The sequence below is a fragment of the Leucopleurus acutus genome, assembly GCF_964270905.1.
Source record: "Leucopleurus acutus genome assembly, chromosome: 2".
Taxonomy (NCBI): Eukaryota; Metazoa; Chordata; class Mammalia; order Artiodactyla; family Delphinidae; genus Leucopleurus; species Leucopleurus acutus.
In genome coordinates, this window is record NC_139143.1 from 134,472,378 (window position 1) to 134,496,468 (window position 24,091).

The window sequence follows — 24,091 nt, forward strand, 5'->3', positions numbered from 1 at the left end:
TCCCAAGCCCCTTATTGTGTGCACTTACGGAAAACTACTTAAGCTCCATTTCACTACCGAATTAACCGGTGGGGAGGTGGAGCGGGGGGCGGGGATGTTAACCTACATTTTAGCACTGGGGAGAATGGAACTGTTGCCCCTGCAAAGATCTACGAAAGGGACAGCACTGCAACATACACCCAGGAAGCTTTCCAGAAGCAAAACCAAGGGATCTGTCAGGTGAAAAGTACGCCCCAGGTTGGTTTCACATGCTAACCACTGCCTGAGATCCCCTAAGGCCAGGCAGAAAACGCTTGTCTGTTCTTTTTTTCTTTGCAAATTTCAAATTCCTTCAACCCAAAGGCTTGGCTCCAAACCATGCTGTGGGGAGCTAAACCGCCTCACCCGTTCTGAATGTGGAAACATGACTCCGCCTCGCCAACGACCGCAAGAGGGAGAAGCAGCTACAGGGAAGCCAGGTTAGGCCGGGCGCCTGTCTCGTCGGCCCCGCCCGGGAGTAGACCAGCCGGCGCAAGCCCCACGGCCCCGCGCGAAAGCCTTAAGAGTCCACAGCCCACGCCGACGGCGGCGGGGTCAGGGCGGCGCGTCACGTGGCCCAACGGCGCAGCCAATCAGCGCAGCCCTCTGAGGTATTCAAATCGATGGCGGGGCCGACGGTTGTGGGAGGCTGCGCTGCCGCCGGCTTCTCGGGGGCTGAGTGTCGCCTTGCGCCGCCATGCCGGGCACCGGGCGCTGACAGACCTTCGGGCCCAGTGGGCGGAATGGAAAATCAAGGTGTGCCTCCCGGGCCTTATCGGGCCACCAGGCTGGTAAGACCAAGCGTGAACGAGACCGGCCAGCGGGGGTGATGGCTGCTTTTACGTGAGAACGTTTGTAGCTTTCCCTCGGGCGGAGGGATAGGTCCCAGAACCTCTTGGGTGGCTGAAGAGGAGAATGAGGGGAGTTCACGGATATCGCGGACCCTTGCAGGACACGCCTGTCCCCCTCCTTTGCTCCGGGCACCCCGGGTGGGCGCATCGGAGTCAGCTTCTGAAGCTACCCCTGTTCTTGGTGCTGTCGGCGTCCTCTGAAATGTCTTGGAATATTCTGAGTTTAGCCGCTCCGCACGCCTGATTTTCTACCCGCATAAGGATTCGAGAAGAGTTTTGAGTTCCCGTGCTTTGTAGGGTCAGACTGGGGGCAAGCCCGATTGTTTGTGACAGCTTCGTTTAGCCGGTCCTGTAGAATTTAATGCAGGATGTACCGACTGAATGCCACTCAGTAACAGCTATTTCATAACTAAGAATGTTTTAAATACCCATCAGGAACCACTGTTGGTAGTCACTGGATTTGTACTTGCATAGAGTGGCTTGTGTATTTGGATCATCAATCCAAGAGGATACTGTGCCACTGGTTATGTGACATTAGGAGAGTCACTTCTGTGAGCGTCAGTTTCCACCTTGGTAAACTAGAGCTAATGATACATGCCCAGGCTAAAAGATGTCCTAGAGTAGACATACTGTATGTGAAAGTGTGCTGTGATCTGTAGAATAACAAACAACTTATTCTCTGGATAAATTGCAGCTCAATATAAGTTTCTCGAATAATATATGAAATGTGGAAGTGTGGAAAGAAAAGAATACAGTTATTGTGTTTTCAGCCCTTAAATTCTGTGTTGTGATGTTGGGACCACATAGGTTAGATAAGTGGTAGCATAGCGAGTAGTAGCATAGTTCGGGTTACAAATCAGATTTCTTAACCTCTAATGTAAGATTTTTTAATTAAAAAGTTATATGTTTATTCTATACCACTCCTCGTAGACCTGCCACGAACCCAAAAGTTTGGGTAATTTGAAAACAGTTTTGGAAAGTGTGAGTATCTTTTGAAAATGTAGATATATCACAGCGTCATTAAACAAACAGTAGACTTAAAACTTAACTTACCGCATATGTTCTATGTAAATTATTGGGATCTTCACTAGTAAATATACTAAAGGTATATTAATACTTTAATACTAAAGGTATTTTACCAATAAAACTATTGCCTGCCAAGAGTTTTGTTTGGCCTGCATAGTTAGTTATGAGTACAGGTTCTAGAGTCAATCCAATGCCTGGGTTTTAGCTGTGTGACCTTTGTCAAATTATTAAATATCTCTGTGCTTCATATTCCTTATCTGAAAATGGGATAGTAATAGTACCTATTCATAGAATTGTGAGAATTAAAGTGAAATAATGAGTGTAATGCATAGTGTCTGACACAAATGCTACTATCATATTAATATTAGTTGAGGTTAAAGAAACAGGAAGAAACAGGAATAAATGCTTTCTCTGTTGAGGACTAAAGGCAGGTTCATTGTAGTTCTCCTTTATTCCTAGGTTTCCTAAGTAAGCCAACCAGCCAGTGAAGTGCTTGTAGTCCAAAACTATTACATAAAAATATTATTACAACACTAGAATTAATAAAAAGAAATCAGTATGGGATGTAAAATTTTCTTTAGCACAAATAAGACAAGTGATTTCTTCATGAATTTTAATGATTTAACAAGATGCGAATGAGAGAATTTTCTTTGTCTAATTAAAAAAAGTTTTTTTCCTTTCTATTTGCAGTGGAATGAAGTTACCACATCTTTTCGAGCGGGAATGCCTCTAAGGAAACACAGGCAACACTTTAAAAAATATGGCAATTGTTTTACAGCAGGAGAAGCAGTAGACTGGCTTTATGACCTATTAAGAAATAATAGCAATTTTGGTCCTGAGGTTACAAGGCAACAGACTATCCAGCTATTGAGAAAATTTCTTAAGAACCATGTCATTGAAGATATCAAAGGCAAATGGGGATCAGAAAATCTTGATGACAACAGTCAGCTATTCAGGTACTAAACAAAGAAATAACTGCAAAACTGAATTACTTAACAATGAAGTTTCACTCCACTTCTAATACTTTTACTAAAACAGCAGCCTCTTCAGGGGAAGTAATATTTTCTGCAGAGAACTTACTGCTCTTAGTCCAATTAAAACCATTTAAAAGTTAAAGTTAGTTAAAGGTTATTGCTGCACAATTCAAACTTATAATAAAATAAGGAGTTGGGAGGAAAGAATGAGATAGTGTCACTTTTACATATTCTGAAAGCTCTGTAACATGTCAAGGACAGAACATTATCAACCTTTAGTTTCATAGATTTAAGAATTACAAGACAAGTTCTCACAGGTCCTTACCTTCAAGTGATATGTAATCTATATAATCTAAGAACACATGTGATGAAATAAATAATAGCAAACTTTATATAATAACTAACAAAAGAAATATACCACAGGTTGAAGAGATTATTTATTAAGAATTTATCATGTACCAGAAGCCCTACTTTATGAGTTACATGTTTTCTTTATTTAATCCCTAGAATAGCTCAACAAGGAAAATATTAACTCCTTCTTACAGGTGAAGAGCCTGAGACTATGCTTCAACAAATTTTATTCCCTTGGTCTGAAATATGTTCATGTACACATTCATCAGACTAGTAAACACGTTTCTTCTCATGTCAGCTGTATTGTAGCATCTGTGGGGCCTTTCTGACTCCCTCAGGCCAGCATAATTGATTTTTCTCTCTCGTACCCGGAGTTCTTGATTATATATCCCTTAAATTAGGTCTTTGGATTCTAATACCCATGTGTTTTTTTGTGGGGTTTTTTTGTTTTGTTTTGTTTTGTTTTTTGCGGTACGCGGGCTTCTCACTGTTGTGGCCTCTCCCGTTGCGGAGCACAGGCTGCGGACGCGCAGGCTCAGCGGCCATGGCTCACGGGCCCAGCCGCGGATCGGGGCACAAACCCGTGTTCCCTGCATTGGCAGGCGGACTCTCAACCACTGCGCCACCAGAAAAGCCCCCCATGTTTTTTTACTCTGCAAAATTAGTACTTTTCAAATGAAATGTAGAAATTGACTCTTGCCTATGTGTCAAAGATATGTCATACAAGTAAACTGCAATAACAAGCATATGAATATCTTGTATAACACCCTACAAATCTTTCCTCTCTCTACTACTCATCAGTCACCTTTTGAGTTCCTTTGCTGCTGCTCATCCTTTAGCTTTTACTGTCCTCAAGGTCCTAGGCTTGTCTACCCTTCACCTCTCTCCCTGGGCAATCTCATACCATGTCTCCACTTACTTTTCTTATGACTTTCAAACCTCCAACCCAAATACCTCTCCTGAGCTTTAGGCCCACTTTTGCCTATTAAACAGGCACTTCAAATATAGTATATGGAAAATCACTAACATCTCTTAACCTAAATTCTGACCTCTTATATCCATATCTGAATGAATGGCACAGTCTTCCCTGTAGTTACCTTCATTCTTTCCCTTCTCCCCTTTAAATATGATGTAATTATCAAACCATGTCTATCATGCTGCCTCAGTATTCTCTGATCTGTCTACTTCTCTTAATGAATGTTCTTTTTGTGAGACTACTATTCTCTCTTACCTGGAATTCTGCATAACTCTTCAACTAGTCTCTCTACCTCTAGTGCTTTTATAGTGGTAACAAAACTATGACGTAGTTAAAAATAAAGTATAACAAAAATGTGTAAGACGTTACTGGAGAAAATTATCAAATTGTACTTAAAGTAATAAGTGGAGAAGGATATTCTGTTCATGAATGAAAAGACTTAGTGTCATAAAAATAAGTCACTTCTTCCCAAATTGATGTATAAATTCAGTGCATCTTCATTCAAAACCCCTACATAATTTTTTGTAGGATTTAACAAGCAGATTTTAGAGTGCATTTGATAATGTAAAGGTCCAAGTCAATTTTGAGGAAGAGAATTGCCTTACCTGATTATCTGGGCTTAATTAAATTTAAATTAAGACCATTAAGTGCTGAGAATATAAACCCTTACATATAAAGAAACTTGGTGTGAGTTATACATGAATTAAATACCTAAATATGAAAATAAAACTCTTCTGAAAGAATATAAGAAACTATTTTTAGGACAGAGGAATAAGAAAAAAACTTCTGAGGTGACTAAAAACTTATGCATAAACTTGATGTATGTTAAAAGATACCATTGAGATATTGTTTATGTATATTTATTTAAAGTATGAAAACATGAACAAGAAGGAAATACGCTAACTATAGGTTAATGATTTCCCTTAGGAAGAGAGAAATAGAATTAGCAAAGAATTTCTTTCATTAATAAAAAAGATAATGGGGCTTCCCTGGTGGTGCAGTGGTTAAGAATCCACCTGCCAGTGCAGGGGACACAGGTTCAAGCCCTGGTCCAGGAAGATCCCACATGCCGTGGAGCAACTAAGCCTGTGTGCCACAACTACTGAGCCTGCGCTCTAGAGCCCGCAAGCCACAACCACTGAGCCCACACGCTGCAACTACTAAAGCTCACGTGCCTAGAGCCCGTACTCTACAACAAGAGAAGCCACTGCAATGAGAAGTCTGCGCACCCCAATGAAGAGTAGCCCCCACTCGCCACAACTAGAGAAAGCCCACACGCAGCAATGAAGACCCAACGTAGCCATTAATTAATTAATTAAATTTTAAAAATAATAATAAATTAAAAAATTTTTTTAATTTAAAAAAATTTAAAAAGGTAATGAAGTCTTGGTAAAATGTTAATAGTTGCATTGGTTGATGGTTACCTATGTGGATGTTGTTTTATATTATTTTCTGTACTTTTTTGTATCTTTGAAATACATACAGTTTACTAAAGAAAGCAGGAAACTATTAAAATTTTTTAAAAGGTTTAATGGGAAAATTAATTTATGTAGAAAATTCATTCCTTGATAATGTAAATAAATCCAGTTTTTTAAGTTATTTTTAAGATAAATGGCACTAAAAGTTTGTTTATGATCTCACATTATTTAATTGCATATTATTGTTAAACCAGATTTCCTGCAAATTCTCCACTTAAAACTCTTCCACGAAGGCATCCAGAATTGAGAAAAAACAGAATAGAGAACTTTTCCAAAGATAAAGATAGTATTTTTAAATTACGAAACTTATCTCGGAGAACTCCTAAAAAGCAGGGATTACATTTCTCTCAGGTAAAACATCCTTTACTAGTTTAAATATAATTACTGCGTGCTTAATAATAGAATCATTAAAAGTGAATGATTAATATTTGAAGCCAATACTTGGAATCTCTTAACTATATTATATTCTAAAAATGTATGTGTAAATTTGTTTGGAACTCACAGAAACGAAAATAAAAATGGTAGTGAGACATACTTGTAATAGTATTTGTATAATTTAAGCATGTTTTGTTTTAAATTAATTTGAGGGTAGTGGAGGCAGCTGCAAAACCAAAAGCTCTATTACAATATATTGCGTTATTTCTTCAAGTGACACCTTACAGCTCCACAATGGGCTGATACTAATAGAATTACTAAATATTAGAAGTGGTGTCAGTTCATTATCTCCAAAATGTGAGCATACCATATTAAACCAAAGTAATTCTTTTTTCAGGAAAATGCAGAGAAAATGAACTGTGAAATAATCAATGAACATCAAGAAAACTCCATTGATAATAGAGAAATAAGCCAGAAAGATGTTGAAGAAGCTTGGAGATATGTTATTCTGATCTAGTAAGCTATAACTAAGCTATAAGCAAGTTCCTGAGGTGTTTAGAATGTTAATTTGATATTTTCATCAAGATATGCAGTTGAGGAAGAACAAATTAATTCGCAAAGCTTAGAATTTAACCTGTATATGTGTTTCTTAATAAATATTCTTGCGATAGTTCTGGTACAATAGAAGTAGAATGTTTTCAATATAATTTGCTTTTTCTTTGACTCAAAGTTGTAGCTCTAGTTTGGGGTCTATATTGGAATCCTGCAACGGTTATTAAGATATTTTAAAGTAAATACTAATATAAGTCTTAGAGGTTGATTTAAGAAAAATATTCCAAAAGCTTTGTTTGTTTTCCATTCAAACTCTTTCATATTTGTATTCTATTCCACTTATTTTATGGAGGAAAAACAGTTTGTATTCTTTCTCCTATTTAGCCTGCAAACAATTTTAGGTGTGTCATCCCTAGAAGAAGTCATAAATCCCAAGCAAGTAATTCCTCAATGTATAATGTACAACATGACCAATATAAGTAAGCATGGAGTAGTTATACTGCAAGACAAATCAGGTTGGTATCAATAAAAGAAGTTGGAATCATTTTAAACATGCTAACAAAGGTTGCAGCTATTGTGGGGATAAAGAGAGACCAAAATGTAGAAAGTAGAATACTTCACTTGAGAGAACGTCAGGGAGACTACTGATTTATCAGAGGCGCTTTAGTAATCATAGTGGGCTAATTTTTAAATGAATATTATTCACACTTATTTTAGCTCTTAAGGTGGATTCCTGAATGATTATTTTTTTAATGACAGGGTTAAGCATCCAAAAGATATGCAAATATAATTAAAACGATTGATTAATCACATTTTATTGAGGACCTACAATGTGCCAGGCACTATCCTAAAGATTAGTGATGAGCAAGAGAGAAATGGTCCATGCCTTCTTGGAGCTTACATGAGAAGTTATATACAAATTTAAAGGGGTCAAGACATACATACAAAACCAAAGTAACACCCTATAAAATAAGTCAAAACTCTCATGAACAGTATTCTAAAGAAATCTGACTTTGTATTATATATGTGTTTATATAATATATTGATTTCAGATATAAGATAGGAAAATCGGGGAAATAATTTAAGCCAGATGTATTGGAAAGCTTATAGGAAATGTATTAATAAATTTACTGAAAATGTTGGCTCATTTTTTTATAATCAATTGCTGTCTGTAGAATTAATTGACATGCATTACTTTGAGTTTCTTTTTGTGGGCAAGAACTTTGAGGGTTTAATTGTAGGAGCAAAAAAGTAAATGTTAAAACTTAAGAACTATGTTGTGTATGCTTGTAGCTTTGGACCAGTTGTATCTTTCATTACCTAAAATAACTTGATTATATGCTCTCCATCTAAGCTTTCTATTCTTTATAACTATTAACTTTTCAAGTCAAATGTATGTGTGGTTTTTGTGTTTGTGTCAAAAAAATGCTACGCTTATGTGTCATGTTTCACATAGTGGCAATTGAAAGATTTTAAGCAAGCCTCACTGTGAAAGTACCTTAATATTCAAATATAGCTTTTTTCAATCATAGGTCTCACTCAAATCAGTAATATTCAAATAGCATAGCTAACTTTTCAAACTTGTATTGTAAAATACTGTCTTGGCCCTATGTCTTATTAAATATGTAATCATTTTTAATCCTGCTGGTACACATACATGTGTGTGTGTGTGTATGTGTGTGTATATATATATACACACACACATGTATGTATAATTATATAATATAATAAGTGTTAAGTTTTAAATATACTATCATCATAATTGTATGATTGAACACTATTAATTTTTTGTGTAGATGACCTTCCTCACTGGGTATTATCTGCCATGAAGTGCCTAGCAAATTGTAAGTTAAACAAACTGTGTGTGTGTGTGTGTGTGTGTGTGTGTGTGTGCGTGTGTATGTGTGTATTATATTGATAAAATATTTAATAAGAAGCAAGGAATTATTTTTAATAACTTATAAAGTCCTGATAAAATTAAATTTTATTCTTTCTGTTGATGTTTAAATGAATATCTAGTAGAACTGATTACACTTCTTTGCATGTGGAGTGTGTTATAGAGCCCTTAACTTTTTCTATGCAGATAGTGATTTTATAATCCAAGCCCGTCATTTATGACTCAGTTCTCATAAATCATAAAATCATAGGCTAGAGGATCTCAGAGGATTTTTAGGTATAATCTACATCAGTTGCCTTAGTGAATCCAGAGAGTTCAAATAGCAACTTCTAAGTAATGCAGCTGGTAAGTTGAAAGTTTCCATCAGAAATGAAGTCTTATAAAACCCACTTCAGTCCCCTTGCCATTGTACACGGCTTCAACATTTGGTGTTTCATGACATGCTTCTTCTCCATAGGATATATTAATGGGACTTTTATGTTTATGAAAAAAAACGGTCTGTCATTAATCAGATCATTTTTTAGCATTTCATTCTTCAAGTTTTTTCCATAGTGATCAGTGATAAGTGAGTTTTATAATTTAAGACCCTAGATCTAGTACAAAACCCTAATTGCTCTCGAAAATCAGTTTTTAAAATATGCAGAGGTGTATGCTTCTAAATCATCAAAAGTTAAATTATATTTTAATAATTTTGTTACAAAAGTATTTTTCTAGTTTTTATAAAATTAGTATTTTATTAATGTTCAGGATAAGTATATATTCCCTTGTTGTCCACTGGGTGTCAATATGACAAAATAACAGGATAACTAGCAATAAGTAAATAATATTAGTTATAGAAAAAAGTTATCAATTCAAGATAAAGATCTTGATCAGAAGCTAAAGATTTCTGAGATTCTCTTTCTACCTTCTCGCTACGTAACTGTCCTTCTCTCTCATACCTTGGCTCATGATTAGCAACTCAGATAGAATACTTCCAGGGATTTCTCTGATGCCCCATCTTTAGGGATTTGTTTCTTTTTCTTCTCAGTCCACATTATACATAAATGATACCAAGATATAGCTTACTAAATTCCAGTTTAACAACAATATGTCTAGCCAGAGGCAATATTAAGACTTTTACTTAACTTGTTTGTTATTTAATCCCCCACTGTAATCCTGTGACATACAGGAATCAAAGATCAGTATACTATTCATAATTTTTTTTCTAGAAGAGAAAACTAAGGCTTAGAAAGTCTTTTTTTCTGATACATAAGGAGCTATGTGTTCAAACCTAGATTCTCTAACTGTAAATTCTGTGTTTTTAATTCCAGTAAAGTATTTTCTATCTTAGAAAACTTTTAATGATTATCAATTTTTTTATTCTACATATTAAGAATATTTCTTATATCCTCCTCAGAAAAATTGTCTATTTGTTCCACATAAAATCCTTATTAGCCTTTAAGCTATTAAGTGTGTGTATGTGTGTTAACTTGAAAGATAACATAGTAACTCTCAAATCTGAGTGCATATCACAGTCGCTAGAGAAACTCAGCAAATATTCAGATTCAGTCGATTCAGTATGTCAGGATTTTTTTTTTTTTTTTTTTTAAATCATGTCTCAGAAGATTCTTATAGCAAGATGCCCAGCTCCGTGTTAGGAAACTACTTAATTAGTGAACCAGAAGCAAACATTTCTAGATCAGTAATTCCTAGCTCCATAGGAATTCTGATAGATTCTGGACTGTTTAGAGGAGATTATATATACTTTTAATATGTACACTGGATGATTCTGATTATGTAGTCCATGGACCACACTTTAAATGCTATTAAACCTCAAGATCCTGTGACTTGCTCTCGCTTTATACTGCTCTAAATTCTAATTTTAGCTTTGCCACCAAACCTCTTTTACCTTGAGCAAGTTGCTCTGAGCTTCAGTTTCCTCACCTGTAACATAAGATCAGAATTTATTTCTGAGGAAAATACTAATGAGTAGACATGATTATTTCAATAATGTTAAGCTAATGGAACAGCGATGTAAAGACATTATTTAAACTCATTCAGGGTATGCTTCACATCAGGCAAAATTTAATCACAAAAATGTAAATTTACAAAAGACAATTTGAAAGAATTATTTGCATAATCCAAATAATCTTTGCTTTATAAAATGACTTGTGATAAAATCCCATTAAAATAAGCTGTCCTGATGCTTTTAAAATATATTTCAAATTTTGCTTTATATACAATTTTTCAGTCATATAAATATTAAAATTAAACAAAATGCTAATAGTTGCAGTTATTTCTGATGAAAAGATGGTGAGAAGGAATGAGATATGCACAACCCTTTAAATTTTTAAATTGTGACAATTTGTTAAACATAACTCCTTCATGAAATAAGTATATGTTTTATGCTTTTTATAAGTATCTTTAAAAACTATATTTAAAATAAATTATATTTCATCTTTTTTTTTCTTTTGCCTCTACTTAGGGCCAAGAAGTAATGATATGAATAATCCAACTTATGTTGGATTTGAACGAGATGTATTCAGAACAATTGCAGATTATTTTCTAGATCTCCCTGAACCTCTACTTACCTTTGAATATTATGAATTATTTGTGAACATTTTGGGTATGTATAGATTTTTATTTATTATTTAAATGTATTTTATTAGTTTCCAAGTCCCCCATAATTTAAAAGATCTAAAAGTATAGGTAAACATGAAGGTGGCAGGCTATAAATTATTTTAAACTTCAGGAATACTCTGGTTGTTGTTATGTTGTTTTCCAGTAATTCAAATATACCATTCCAACACCAATTCTCTACACCAATAGGGTGTCTTACAATTCAGTTCATTTCTGACACTAACTACCCAGACCCCAAAAAGTTGAGGACAAAGTCTTTCAGCTCTGATACTAACTACCCAGTGCTAGCTCAGACCCCAGAGATCAAGGGCTCAGTTCCACAACGCTGCCCTCACTTCATTCACCAGCTGCAAATGAGGTCCTCAGGTTTACTGACATTTCTGCCTGGCTAACTACCAAGTTAGGGGTTCCCACAACCCCCTGAAGTTTAATAATTCACTGTAACGGCTCACAGAACTCTGGAAAGTGCTTTACTTAATGATTACCAGTTTATTATAAAGGATACAAGTCAGGAACAGCCAAATGGAACAGATATATAGGGCAAGGAATGGGGGTAGGGGTTGTGCAGAGCTTCTATGTTCTCTCCAGGAATGTCATCCCCCCCAGCGTGTCCATGTATTCACCAACTGGTAAGCTCCCATAGCTGTGTTGTTTCAGAGTTTTAATTGAGGTTTCATTACATAGGCATGGTTGATTAAATCATTGCTCATTGTTGACTAAGTCTGACCTCCACCAACCACCACTACCCCACCACCCCCTCCAGGGAGGTCTGAGGTAAGGCTAAAAGTTCCAACCTTCCAAGAAGGGCTAAGCCTAAGTCACCTCATTAGCATAAACTGAGGCTAGCTCTAATAGGCTCATTGTGAATAACAAAAGACTCCTGTCACTCTGGAAATTCCATGGGTTTTAGGAGTTCTGTACCAGGTACCAGAAACAAAAACGATATATATGTTTTATTAAACTACAGTTGTCTTATAATTAAGAATTTTCTAATACTTGTAGACTGAAAGTAGATATTTTTTTCATGTATTTGACTGAATCCATTTAATTAGATTGTTGAAATAAATTTTAAAGTTATTTTCATCACAAGTTGGAAAACCTCGAGTCTTGCACTTTGTAACTGAATGTTGCATGTGTCCTATTTAAGTGGCTTCTGAATTAAGCAACTGCTATTTGTACTATACTAACAATATGTACTATAGTGATGCTTTGTTTTTTTAACGTTACTCTTGTTTTTTTATTTTTGTCCACTGTCATACAGTTGCATCTTAATTTTTGTTTCATTTCCTGGTAGTTGTTTGTGGCTACGTCACAGTTTCAGATAGACCCAGTGGGATACATAAAATCCAAGATGATCCACAGTCTTCAAAAATCCTTCACTTAAACAGTCTGAATTCCTTCAAATCAACTGAGTGTCTTCTTCTCAGTCTGCTTCATAAAGACAAAAACAAAGAAGAATCAGATACTACTGAGAGACTGCAGATAAGTGATCAAGGATTTCAAGAAAACTATGCTAAGAAAATGCAGCTAGTTAATTTAAAAAACAGAAGAGCCAGTGTTAATGACATAATGGGAGGAAGTTGTCATAATTTAATAGGCTTAAGTAGTATGCATGTTCTATCCTCTAGCATCAAACCAAGGTGCTATTCATTAGAAGGAATTGTAGATTTACCAGGGAGTTCAAGTAAAGAGGTCTCCAGTGTCTTCCATCAATCTGTTCTGAACATAAAAGGACAAAATAATAAACAATTTTTAGAGTCTGAGACCAAACAGGAATCCCTAATGCATCTTCATTCAGAGGAAAGTATTCAAAAACCACTCTGTGTTGGTTTTAAAAGAACCTCTACTTTGACCGTTCAAGACCAAGAGGAGTTATGTAATGGAAAGTGCAAGTCAAAACAGCTTTGTAGATCTCAGAGTTTACTTTTAAGAAGTAGTACAAGAAGGAATAGTTATATTAATATGCCAGTGGCTGAAATTATCATGAAACCAAATCTTGGACAAGGCAGCACAAGTGTGCAAACAGCTATGGAAGGTGAACTCGGAGAGTCTAGTACCACAGTCAATAAAAGACTCTGCAAAAGTACAATAGAACTTTCAGAAAACTCTTTACCTCCAGCTTCCTCTATGTTGACTGGCACACAAAGTAAGGTTGATGCTTTCAATGCATGTAATGTTAACTTTTAGTGTTTACTAACCCTGTTTCACTTACCTGGCTTTTCTTCTCTGAAATTGCTTTACTTTTTCCCTCCAGAAGGAAAGTTTCATATTGTAAAAGACTTGTCATGGCATAACCAAGATTTATTCTACTTACCTAAAGCACTCCTTTTCTTTCCCTTAAATTGCACTTATTCTGAGTCACTTTATTTGTAATAAGTGAAGGATTTTCAATCCTTCATAATCCAATGGGTTATGAAGAAAATAATGAGTATCTTACCATGCTTTTGAAGAATGTGGAAATTTCTGGGAATAGTCAAACGAAATATTAAAATATTATTTTGCCTTCTTTATATAACTATATGCTGGTAGTATGAAAGCAGCTAGTGTCATTGATGATTTTTTCCTGGGGGGTAATTTGCCTTCTAGGTTTGCTACAACCTCATTTAGAGAGGGTTGCCATCGATGCACTACAGTTGTGTTGTTTGTTACTTCCCCCACCAAATCGTAGACGGCTTCAACTTTTAATGCGCATGATTTCGCGAATGAGTCAAAATGTTGATATGCCCCAACTTCATGATGCAATGGGTACAAGATCACTGGTAAGTTGATTTCTTAAGGAAAGAATAAGTCCAGTTCATAAACTGCACCGCAACCCCCCCCGAAAAAAAAAAGAAAGAAAGAAGACCAAACCATTTAAGCATACTACTCAAGTGATGTCATGGTCTTAAAATCCTAGATTCTTGAGTTAAAAAAAGGCTCTTGAAAGTTTAACCTTTCCTAGCAGCAGAATACTGGTGCATTAATCCTTTGTGCCCAGTCTTTTATACTTTCACATCTTGATCTTTACCTAAGGACTTTGCCTATTCACTCACGCTATATCACTTCATAGTGGTTAACTGTCAGACCATATTATATTGCCTTGTGCCAATTCTGTTTGGTGGGGAAGGAAGAGGAGATGTAGGCACTGTTGAAAGCCGAAGGGCACTATAACCCTGTGAAATAAAGAATTAATGGGAAATTCATGTGTAGTAAGTCAAAGTGTTTCAGATATTGTAGTAGTGGGAAAATTGTATTTGATGTGTTATGTGAATTAGGATAGCTTGTCATTGTGGGCAGGAAGTTGGGAGAGGTACTGTGAAGCAGTCTTAGGCTCCATATGAAGATGAGGGAATTTATATGCATTTATATGCAGATGTTGACTGGAAATGAACTCTTGAAATAGTATCTCTAATATCTCTTTCCCTCCCTCTCTTTATCTCTCTCTTCCTCTCTCTCTCTCTCTCTCTCTATCTCTATCTTTCTATAAAGAGCTGCCACTTCCTCAGAGCGCAGCTTCAATTTACAGATTGTTCTTGTAGCAAGGAATCTGTAGCTAAGCTCCGTTCTTCCACTTATTAAGGACAGTTTTTTAATAAAATGACATACCTAATATAAAGAGGAAGAATTATTCTTAAGTAATTGTGGCATCATTAAAAAGCATAGGGAAGTTTGTAGGAAAAGATATTTAGAGAGATATGAGTAAGAAGGAGGTAATTTTGATTTTACACTTTTTGAGATTCAGGTTATAGAACATCTAAGTGAAATTTATCCTACAGACAGAAGGTTGGAAATGAACCTAGTGAAGAAATATTAGGGCAGAAAGTATATTTTTTGTAAAAGTGGTAGTTGAGGCTATAGGAGTAAATGAGTTCTACAAAGCTGAGCAAACAAAGAATAAAAGCTGAGGACTGAGCATTGGAAGAAGATAGGAAAACCTGCCAGGCATGTAGGAATAAGACCAAAAATATTTCAATTCAATAAATATGCTCACCATCTATTATGTGCAAAATACTTAAAATACAATTCTGATATTCAAATTATTTTAGAATGAGGTGTGTGAGTGTTTATGTGTGCGTGTGTACGTGTGTGTGTCTTATATTTGGTGGGTTATATGGACATGAATGAGAGTAAATTAGTTTTGAAACACAAAATTTACCCCAGGATTTGAAGATTGTCATGATGGAATTGAAAAATTCAATGTACTAATTGTTTTTAAAGACTAATAGAATAGCATTAAAAACTGTTTTCCAGTTTCAAAAGATAAATGATGCCAACCTTGTAACCACTTGTGTTTATATATTCTCCTAATCTGTGCTTTTATGGGGTTAATTTAATAAGTCACTGTTCTCTAACAGTCTTTAAGCACCATATTTGTATGGTATTAATGGAACCTAGGTGTTTAGTGATAGAATTGAGACAAAACTGAAGAAAAAGCTAAGCCTTCTGTAATCATTTGGAATTTATATTAAGGAAATACTTAACAAGCACTATAAAAAATTGGCATTTTATTCTTTCTAATGTAATAAGTTATTGTCCTCATTTTGTAAGCTGAAGTCTGCTTATCACTTTATCTCAATCCTTTAGCATAACACTACCTAGAAATTACTGGTATTCTAATTTATATAAAACCTTAAGTTTTTAAATTCACATCTTTTAACGTTTCTAGATGATACATACTTTCTCTCGGTGTGTGTTACGCTGTGCTGAAGAAGTAGATCTTGATGAGCTTCTTGCTGCACGATTAGTTTCTTTCTTGATGGATCATCAACAGGAAATTCTCCAAGTACCCTCTTACCTACAGACTGCAGTGGAGAAACATCTTGACTACTTAAGAAAGGGCCATGTATGTATTCTAAGTCTTAAAATTCTCTGCATTAGTCAGTTGTAAGTGGCAAACTCATCTCAAACTAGCCTAATCAGAAAGGGAGACTTTATCAGCTCACATAAATAACCTCCAAAAGTCAAGAATGTAGACAGAATATGGATATTCAAATAGCAATAGGACTGTTTCCATCCCTTCATCACTTATTTCCATTTCGGTCCTATATTTGAAAAATGGCTCCTTCACATGATTGGATATGGCTGATTAAAGCTCTTGAGTCATAGACTTATATTTGCCATCCAAAGGGAAAAAAAAACCATTCCTCACCTCCAATTTGAAAAGTTAATGGTATATACACAGAGTGGCCAAATCTAGATTAAATGCACATTCTTTAGGTGGTTGAGGGTGAGTGGGTTGAAGAGAGGGCCCATTCTCTGAGTGGCTCTACATAGGTTAGAGAAGAATCTGTTCTTCACGAAAGGTAAGGATAGTTGGAGTAGAATGGGAAGAACTTTTATAAGGAGAGAAGGAATCTAAGCAACCAAAAACAACGGATGTCTGCTATATTCAGTCCTTAGCTGCCCAACACACACATTCATATTTCTTCCTATACATACTATTCTAATATTGCCATGACTTACTGTAATTATAACTATCCCCTACAATTCTTTCTCTTGTCTACATATTTTTTTTTTCCTACAGCAGGTCCTAATTGGTCATCAATTTTATACACATCAGTGTATACATATCAATCCCAATTGCCCAATTCATCACACCACCACTCCACCCCCCCACCGCTTTCCCCCCTTAGTGTCCATACATTTGTTCTCTACATCCATGTCTCAATTTCTTCCCTGAAAACCGGTTCATCTGTACCATTTTTCTAGGTTCCACATATATGTGCTAACATACGATATTTGTTTTTCTCTTTCTGACTTACTTCACTCTGTATGACAGTCTCTAGATCCATCCACATCTCTACAAATGGCCCAATTCCATTCCTTTTTATGGCTGAGTAATGTTCCATTGTATATATGTACCACATATTCTTTATCCATTCATCTGTCGATGGGCATTTACATTGCTTCCATGACCTGGCTATTGTAAATAGTGCTGCAATGAACATTGGGGTGCATGTGTCTTTTTGAATTATGCTTTTCTCTGGATATATGCCCAGTATTGGCATTGCTGGATCATATGGTAATTCAATTTTTAACTTTTTAAGGAACCTCCATACTGTTCTTCATAGTGGCTGTATCAATTTACATTCCCACAAACAGTGCAAGAGGGTTCCCTTTTCTCCACACTTTTGCCAGCACTTGTTCTTTGTAGATTTTCTGATGATGCCCATTCTAACTGTTGTGAGGTGATACCTCATTGTAGTTTTGATTTGCATTTCTCTAATAACTAGTGATGTTGAGCAGCTTTACATGTGCTTCTTGGCCATCTGTATCTCTTCTTTGGAGAAATGTCTATTTAGGTCTTCTGCCCATTTTTGGATTCGGTTGTTTGTTCTTTTTAATACAGAGCTGCATGAGCTGTTTATATACTTTGGAGATTAATCCTTTCTCCGTTGATTCGTTTGCAAATATTTTCACCCATTCTAAGGGTTGTCTTTTCGTCCTGTTTATGGTTTCCTTTGCTGTGCAAAAGCATTGAAGTTTCATTAGGTCCCATTTGTTTATTTTTGTTTTTATTTTCATTACTGTAGGAGGTAGATCAAAAAAGATCTTGCTGTGATTTATGTCAAAGAGTGTTCTTCCTATGTTTTCCTCTAAGAGTTTTATAGTATCCAGTCTTACATTTAGGTCTCTAATCCATTTTGACTTTATTTTTGTGTATGGTGTTAGGGAGTATTCTAATTTCATTCTTTTATATGTAGCTGTCCAGTTTTCCCAGCACCATTTATTGAAGAGATTGTCTTTTCTCCATTGCATGTCCTTGCCTCCTTTGTCATAGATTAGTTGACCATAGGTGCGTGGGTTTATCTCTGGGCTTTCTATCTTGTTCCACTGATCTATGTTTCTGTTTTTGTGCCAGTACCATATTGTCTTGATTACTGTAGCTTTGTAGTATAGTCTGAAGTCAGGGAGTCTGATTCCTCCAGCTCTGTTTTTTTCCCTCAAGACTGCTCTGGCTATTTGGGGTCTTTTGTGTCTCCAAACAAATTTTAAGATTTTTTGTTCTAGTTCTGTAAAAAATGCCATTGGTAATTTAATAGGTATTGCACTGAATCTGTAGATTGCTTTGGGTGGTATAGTCATTTTCACAATATTGATTCTTCCAATCCAAGAACATGGTATATCTCTCCATCTGTTGGTATCATCTTTAATTTCTTTCATCAGTGTCTTATACTTTTCTGCATATAGGTCTTTTGTCTCCCTAGGTAGGTTTATTCCTAGGTATTTTATTCTTTTTGTTGCAATGGTAAATGGGAGTGTTTGCTTAATTTCTCTTTTAGATTTTTCATCATTAGTGTATAGGAATGCAAGAGATTTCTGTGCATTAATTTTGTATCCTGCAACTTTACCTAATTCATTGATTAGCTCTAATAGTTTTCTGGTGGCATCTTTAGGATTCTCTATGTATAGTATCATGTCATCTGCAAACAGTGACAGTTTTACTTCTTCTTTTCCAGTCTGTATTCCTTTTATTTCTTTTTCTTCTCTGATTGCCATGGCTAGAACTTCCAAAACTATGTTGAATAATAGTGGCGAGAGTGGACATCCTTGTCTTTTTCCTGATCTTAGAGGAAATGCTTTCAGTTTTTCACCATTGAGAATGATGTTTGCTGTGGGTTTGTCATACATGGCCTTTATTATGTTGAGGTAGGTTCCCTCTAGGCCCACTTTCTGGAGAGTTTTTATCATAAATGGGTTTTGAATTTTGTCAAAAGCTTTTTCTGCATCTATTGAGATTATCATATGGTTTTTATTCTTCAGTTTGTTAATATGGTATATCACATTGATTGATTTGTGTATATTGAAGAATCCTTGCATCCCTGGGATAAATCCCACTTGACCATGGTGTATGATCCTTTTAATGTGTTGCTGGATTCTATTTGCTAGTATTTTGTTGAGGATTTTTGCATCTATATTCATCAGTGATATTGGTCTGTAATTTTCTTTTTTTGTAGTATCTTTGTCTCGTTTGGGTATCCGGGTGATGGTGGCCTCATAGAATGAGTTTGGGAGTGTTCCTTCCTCTGCAATTTTTTGTAAGTGTTTGAGAAGGATGGGTATTAGCTCTTCTCTAAATGTTTGATAGAATTCACCTGTGAAGCCATCTGGTCCTGGACTTTCGTTTGTTGGAAGATTTTTAATCACAATTTCAATTTCATTACTTGTGATTGGTCTGTTCATATTTTCTGTTTCTTCCTGTTTCAGTCTTGGAAGATTATACCTATCTAGAATTTGTCCATTTCTTCCAGGTTGTCCATTTTATTGGCATAGAGTTGCTTGTAGTAGTTTCTTAACGATGCTTTGTATTTCTGTAGTGTCTGTTGTAACTTCTCCTTTTTCATTTCTAATTTTATTGATTTGAGTCCTCTCTCTCTTTTTCTTGATGAGTCTGGCTAATGGTTTATCAATTTTGTTTAGCTTCTCAAAGAACCAGCTTTTAGTTTTATTGATCCTTGCTATTGTTTTCTTTCTTTCTATTTCATTTATTTCTGCTCTGATCTTTATGATTTCTTTCCTTCTGCTAACTTTGGCTTTTGTTTGTTATTCTTTCTCTAGTTCCTTTAGGTGTAAGCTTAGGTTGTTTATTTGAGATTTTTCTTGTTTCTTGAGGTAGGCTTGTATAGCTATAAACTTCCCTCTTAGAACTACTTTTGCTGCATCCCATAGGTTTTGGATCGTCATGTTTTCATTGTCATTTGTCTCTAGGTATTTTTTGACCTCCTCTTTGATTTCTTCAGTGATCTCTTGGTTATTTAGTAATGTAGTGTTTAGCCTCCATGTGTTTGTGTTTTTTACATTTTTTTCCCTGTAATTTATTTGTAATCGCATAGTGTTGTGATCAGAAAAGATGCTTGATATGATTTCAATTTTCTTAAATTTACTGTGCCCTGATTTGTGACCCAAGATGTGATCTATCCCGGAGAATGTTCCGTTTGCACTTGAGAAGAAAGTGTAATCTGCTGTTTCTGGATGGAATGCTTATAAATATCAATTAAATCTATCTGGTCTATTGTGTCATTTAAAGCTTCTGTTTCCTTATTTGTTTTACTTTTGGATGATCTGTCCATTGGTGTAAATGGGGTGTTTAAGTCCCCCACTATTATTGTGTTACTGTCGATTTCCTGTTTTATAGTTGTTAGCAGTTGCCTTATGTATTGAGGTGCTCCTATGTTGGGTGCATATATATTTCTAATTGTTATATCTTCTTCTTGGATTGGTCCCTTGATCATTATGTAATGTCCTTCCTTGTCTCTTGCAACAATCTTTATTTTAAAGTCTCTTTTATCTGATATGAGTATTGCTACTCCAGCTTTCTTTTGATTTCCATTTGCATGGAATATCTTTTCCATCCCCTCACTTTCAGTCTGAATGTGTCCCTGGGTCTGAAGTGGGTCTATTGTATACAGCATATAGATGGGTCTTGTTTTTGTACCCATTCTGCAAGCCTGTGTCATTTGGTTGGAGCATTTAATCCATTCACGTTTAAGGTAGTTATCGACATGTATGTTCCTATGACCATTTTCTTAATTTTGGGAGGTTTGTTTTTGTAGGTCCTTTTCTCTTGTGTTTCCCACTTAGAGAAGTTCCTTTAGCATTTGTTGTAGAGCTGGTTTGGTGGTGCTGAATTCTCTTAGCTTTTGCATGTCTGTAAAGCTTTTGATTTCTCCATCGAATCTGAATGAGATCATTACCAGGTAGAGTAATTTGGTTGTAGGTTCTTCCCTTTCATCACTTTAAGTATATCATGCTACTCCCTTCTGGCTTGTAGAGTTTCTCTTGAGAAATCAGCTGTTAACCTTATGGGAGTTCCCTTGTATGTTATTTGTCAGTTTTCCCTTGCTGCTTTCAATAATTTTTCTTTGTCTTTAATTTTTGCCAGTTTGATTACTATGTGTCTTGACGTGTTTCTCCTTGGGTTTATCCTGTATGGGACTCTCTGTGCTTCCTGGACTTGGGTGGCTATTTCCTTTCCCATGTTAGGGAAGTTTTCAACTATGATCTCTTCAAGTATTTTCTCGGGTCCTTTCTCTCTCTCTTCTCCTTCTGGGACCCCTATAATGCGAATGTTGTTGCATTTAATGTTGTCCCCGAGGTCTCTTAGGCTGTCTTCATTTTTTTTTCATTCTTTTTTCTTTATTCTGTTCTGCATCAGTGAATTCCACCATTTTGTCTTCTGGGTCACTTATCCATTCGTCTGCCTCAGTTATTCTGCTATTGATTCCTTCTAGTGTAGTTTTCATTTCAGTTATTGTATTGTTCATCTCTGTTTGTTTGTCCTTTAATTCTTCTAGGTCTTTGTTAAACATTTCTTGCATCTTCTCCATTTTTTCCTCCATTCTTTTTCCGAGATCTTGGATCATCTTCACAACCATTATTCTGAATTCTTTTCTGGAAGTTTGCCTATCTCCACCTCATTTAGTTGTTTTTCTGGGGTTTATCTTGTTCCTTCATCTGGTACATAGCCCTCTGCCTTTTCATCTTGTCTGTTTTTGTGAATGTGGTTTTTGTTCCACAGGCTGCCGGATTGTAGTTCTTCTTGCTTCAGCTGTCTACCCTCTGGTGGATGAGGCTATCTAAGAGGCTTGTGCAAGCTTCCTAATGGGAAGGACTGGTGGTGGGTAGAGCTGGCTGTTGCTCTGGTGGGCAGAGCTCAGTAAAACTTTAATCCACTTGACTGTTGATGGGTGGGGCTGGGTTCCCTCCCTGTTGGTTGTTTGACCTGAGGAGACCCAACACTGGAGCCTACCTGGGCTCTTTGGTGGGGCTAATTGTGGACTCTGGGAGGGCTCACACCAAGGAGTACTTCCCAGAACTTCTGCTGCCAGTGTCCTTGTCCCCAGGGTGAGCCACAGCCACCGCCCACCTCTGCAGGAGACCCTCCAACACTAGCAGGTAGGTCTGGTTCAGTCTCCCCTGGGGTCACTGCTCCTTCCCCTGGGTCCCAATGTGCACACTACTTTGTGTGTGCCCTCCAAGAGTGGAGTCTCTCTTTCCCCCAGTCCTGTCGAAGTCCTGCAATCAAATCCCACTAGCCTTCAAAGTCTGATTCTCTAGGAATTCCTCCTCCCATTGCCAGACCCCAAGGTTGGGAACCTGACGTGGGGCTCAGAACCTTCACTCCAGTGGGTGGACTTCTGTGGTATAAGTGTTCTCCAGTCTGTGAGTCACCCACCCAGCAGTTATGGGATTTGTTTTTACTGTGATTCCGCCCCTCCTACCATCTCATTGTGGCTTCTCCTTTTTTCTTTGGATGTGGGGTATCTTTTTTGGTGAGTTCCAGTGTCTTCCTGTCAATGATTGTCCAGCAGCTAGTTGTGATTCTCGTGTTCTCTCAAGAGGGAGTTAGAGCACGTCCTTCTACTCTGCCATCTTGGTTCCTAATCACCTTGTCTACAGATGTTATGGGCCCTGCCCATGCTCTTACATCTCAAAAATAGTAGATGAACCCTTTATTACCATTTCAAAACGTTAATGTTTTAAGATGAATTAAAATATCACTTTGTTAGTGTTTTGTAGTTAAAAGAATAAAATCCATGGTTATTGGTTCTAATGGTGTTAGCTACCTTTATTTAATACTTGTGTGCTAAGCATTTTATATACATTATCTCACGTACATTCACATTTTACAGGTGAGGAGACAGACCAAGACCAGTTTAAATAACTTGCTATGGTTATAAAGCTAGTAGGTTGTAGGGCTGGGATTGAGACCCTACTGACTTATTGCTACTCTGCTGCATAATACAGTTTTCTTAAAGTGTTGAATGTTTGGTGGCAAAATAATAGGTATTAAAACCCATCAGAAGAACCCTTTACCAAATAGGAACATGACCAGAATTAATAGATTTGACTGTATGTATCATTTTGTTCATTACAGATTAAAAATCCTGGAGATGGAGTGATTGCTCCTTTGCCAACATATTCATACTGTAAACAAATTAGTGCTCAGGAGTTTGATGAACAAAAAGTTTCTACCTCTCAAGCTGCAGTTGCAGAACTTTTAGAGAATATTATTAAAAATAAGAGTTTGCCTGTGAAGGAGAAAAGGAAAAAACTAAAACAGGTAAGGGAATGAACAAGTTTCAATCGTAAATATTTTCTAATATGCTATTGCTGATTGTTATTTAATGACATTTAGAATCGAATTTCTCATTTTAATATTTTGAATTTTAAATATCATATATGTAGGCTATGTATGACTACCTGCCTGGTTTTACTCTGTCCTGAAATTTTCATAATAACCATAATAACAGATACTCTCCTTTACTTCCAGTGTTTTATATTTCAAGCATGCATTACCCTGGGAAAATAATTATAAACTTACAACTATAATATGTAACTTTTAGTGACTCTTCATTACCATTTAGAATTTTTAGCTCTACATCAAAACCCTGTAGCCACATGATTCTGGCAAGTCCAGTTCCTGGTCTGAGACACTCAAAGAAGTATGAAATATACTAACTAGATCCTTGCGACCTTCATAGGCTTTACCAATGAGAAGGAAGAACATCTGGAATTTAGGAGAATTAACAGCAGAAGAGAATCCTAGATGTTAATGCTAACTGGAATCTAAGAAATATTACAGGGTACCTTTCATGTGTGAGAAAGTGGAGGGAGAAGCAAGAATAAAGTGAAAGGATACTGATCTCTGTAATACATCTTTGAGAAAGGCACTGAATCCTTATAAAATGTTGACCAGTGGCTTCAGCTCAGATAATAATGTTAAATACCCTCTAATTCCTCACCTCATTTTTAAGTTTCAGAAGGAATATCCCTTGATATATCAGAAAAGATTTCCAACTTCTGAAAGTGAAGCAGCACTTTTTGGTGACAAACCTACAATCAAGCAACCAATGCTAATTTTAAGAAAACCAAAGTTTCGTAGTTTAAGATACTAATTGAATTGAAAATTATGTAATACTTGTGGAACTTTGGTAAGTGAAGCCATATCTAAGAATGCAGCTACTAAAAAGGAAGTCTATTTATCAATAAGG

General features: G+C 36.2%; 1 protein-coding gene across 3 annotated transcripts; it reads left to right on the top strand.

Moving 5' to 3' along the window:
- Nucleotides 1-641: 641 nt before the first annotated feature.
- On the top strand, nucleotides 642-23,995 carry DEPDC1 (DEP domain containing 1; the record flags this gene model as incomplete). Of its 3 annotated transcripts, none has more annotated exons than XM_082865753.1 (12): nucleotides 642-809; nucleotides 2,586-2,851; nucleotides 5,869-6,025; nucleotides 6,447-6,565; nucleotides 6,986-7,116; nucleotides 8,398-8,445; nucleotides 10,963-11,103; nucleotides 12,412-13,263; nucleotides 13,704-13,876; nucleotides 15,763-15,939; nucleotides 22,975-23,160; nucleotides 23,855-23,995. In XM_082865753.1, the coding sequence occupies 12 exons, from the start codon at nucleotides 642-644 to the stop codon at nucleotides 23,993-23,995; spliced, it is 2,559 nt and encodes an 852-aa protein (XP_082721879.1). The 3 variants fall into 3 exon arrangements, with proteins under 3 accessions (XP_082721879.1, XP_082721880.1, XP_082721881.1); XM_082865754.1 differs by having other exon boundaries at nucleotides 762-809; nucleotides 23,861-23,995; XM_082865755.1 differs by lacking the exon at nucleotides 12,412-13,263 and having other exon boundaries at nucleotides 762-809.
- Between the last annotated feature and the right edge of the window lie 96 nt (nucleotides 23,996-24,091).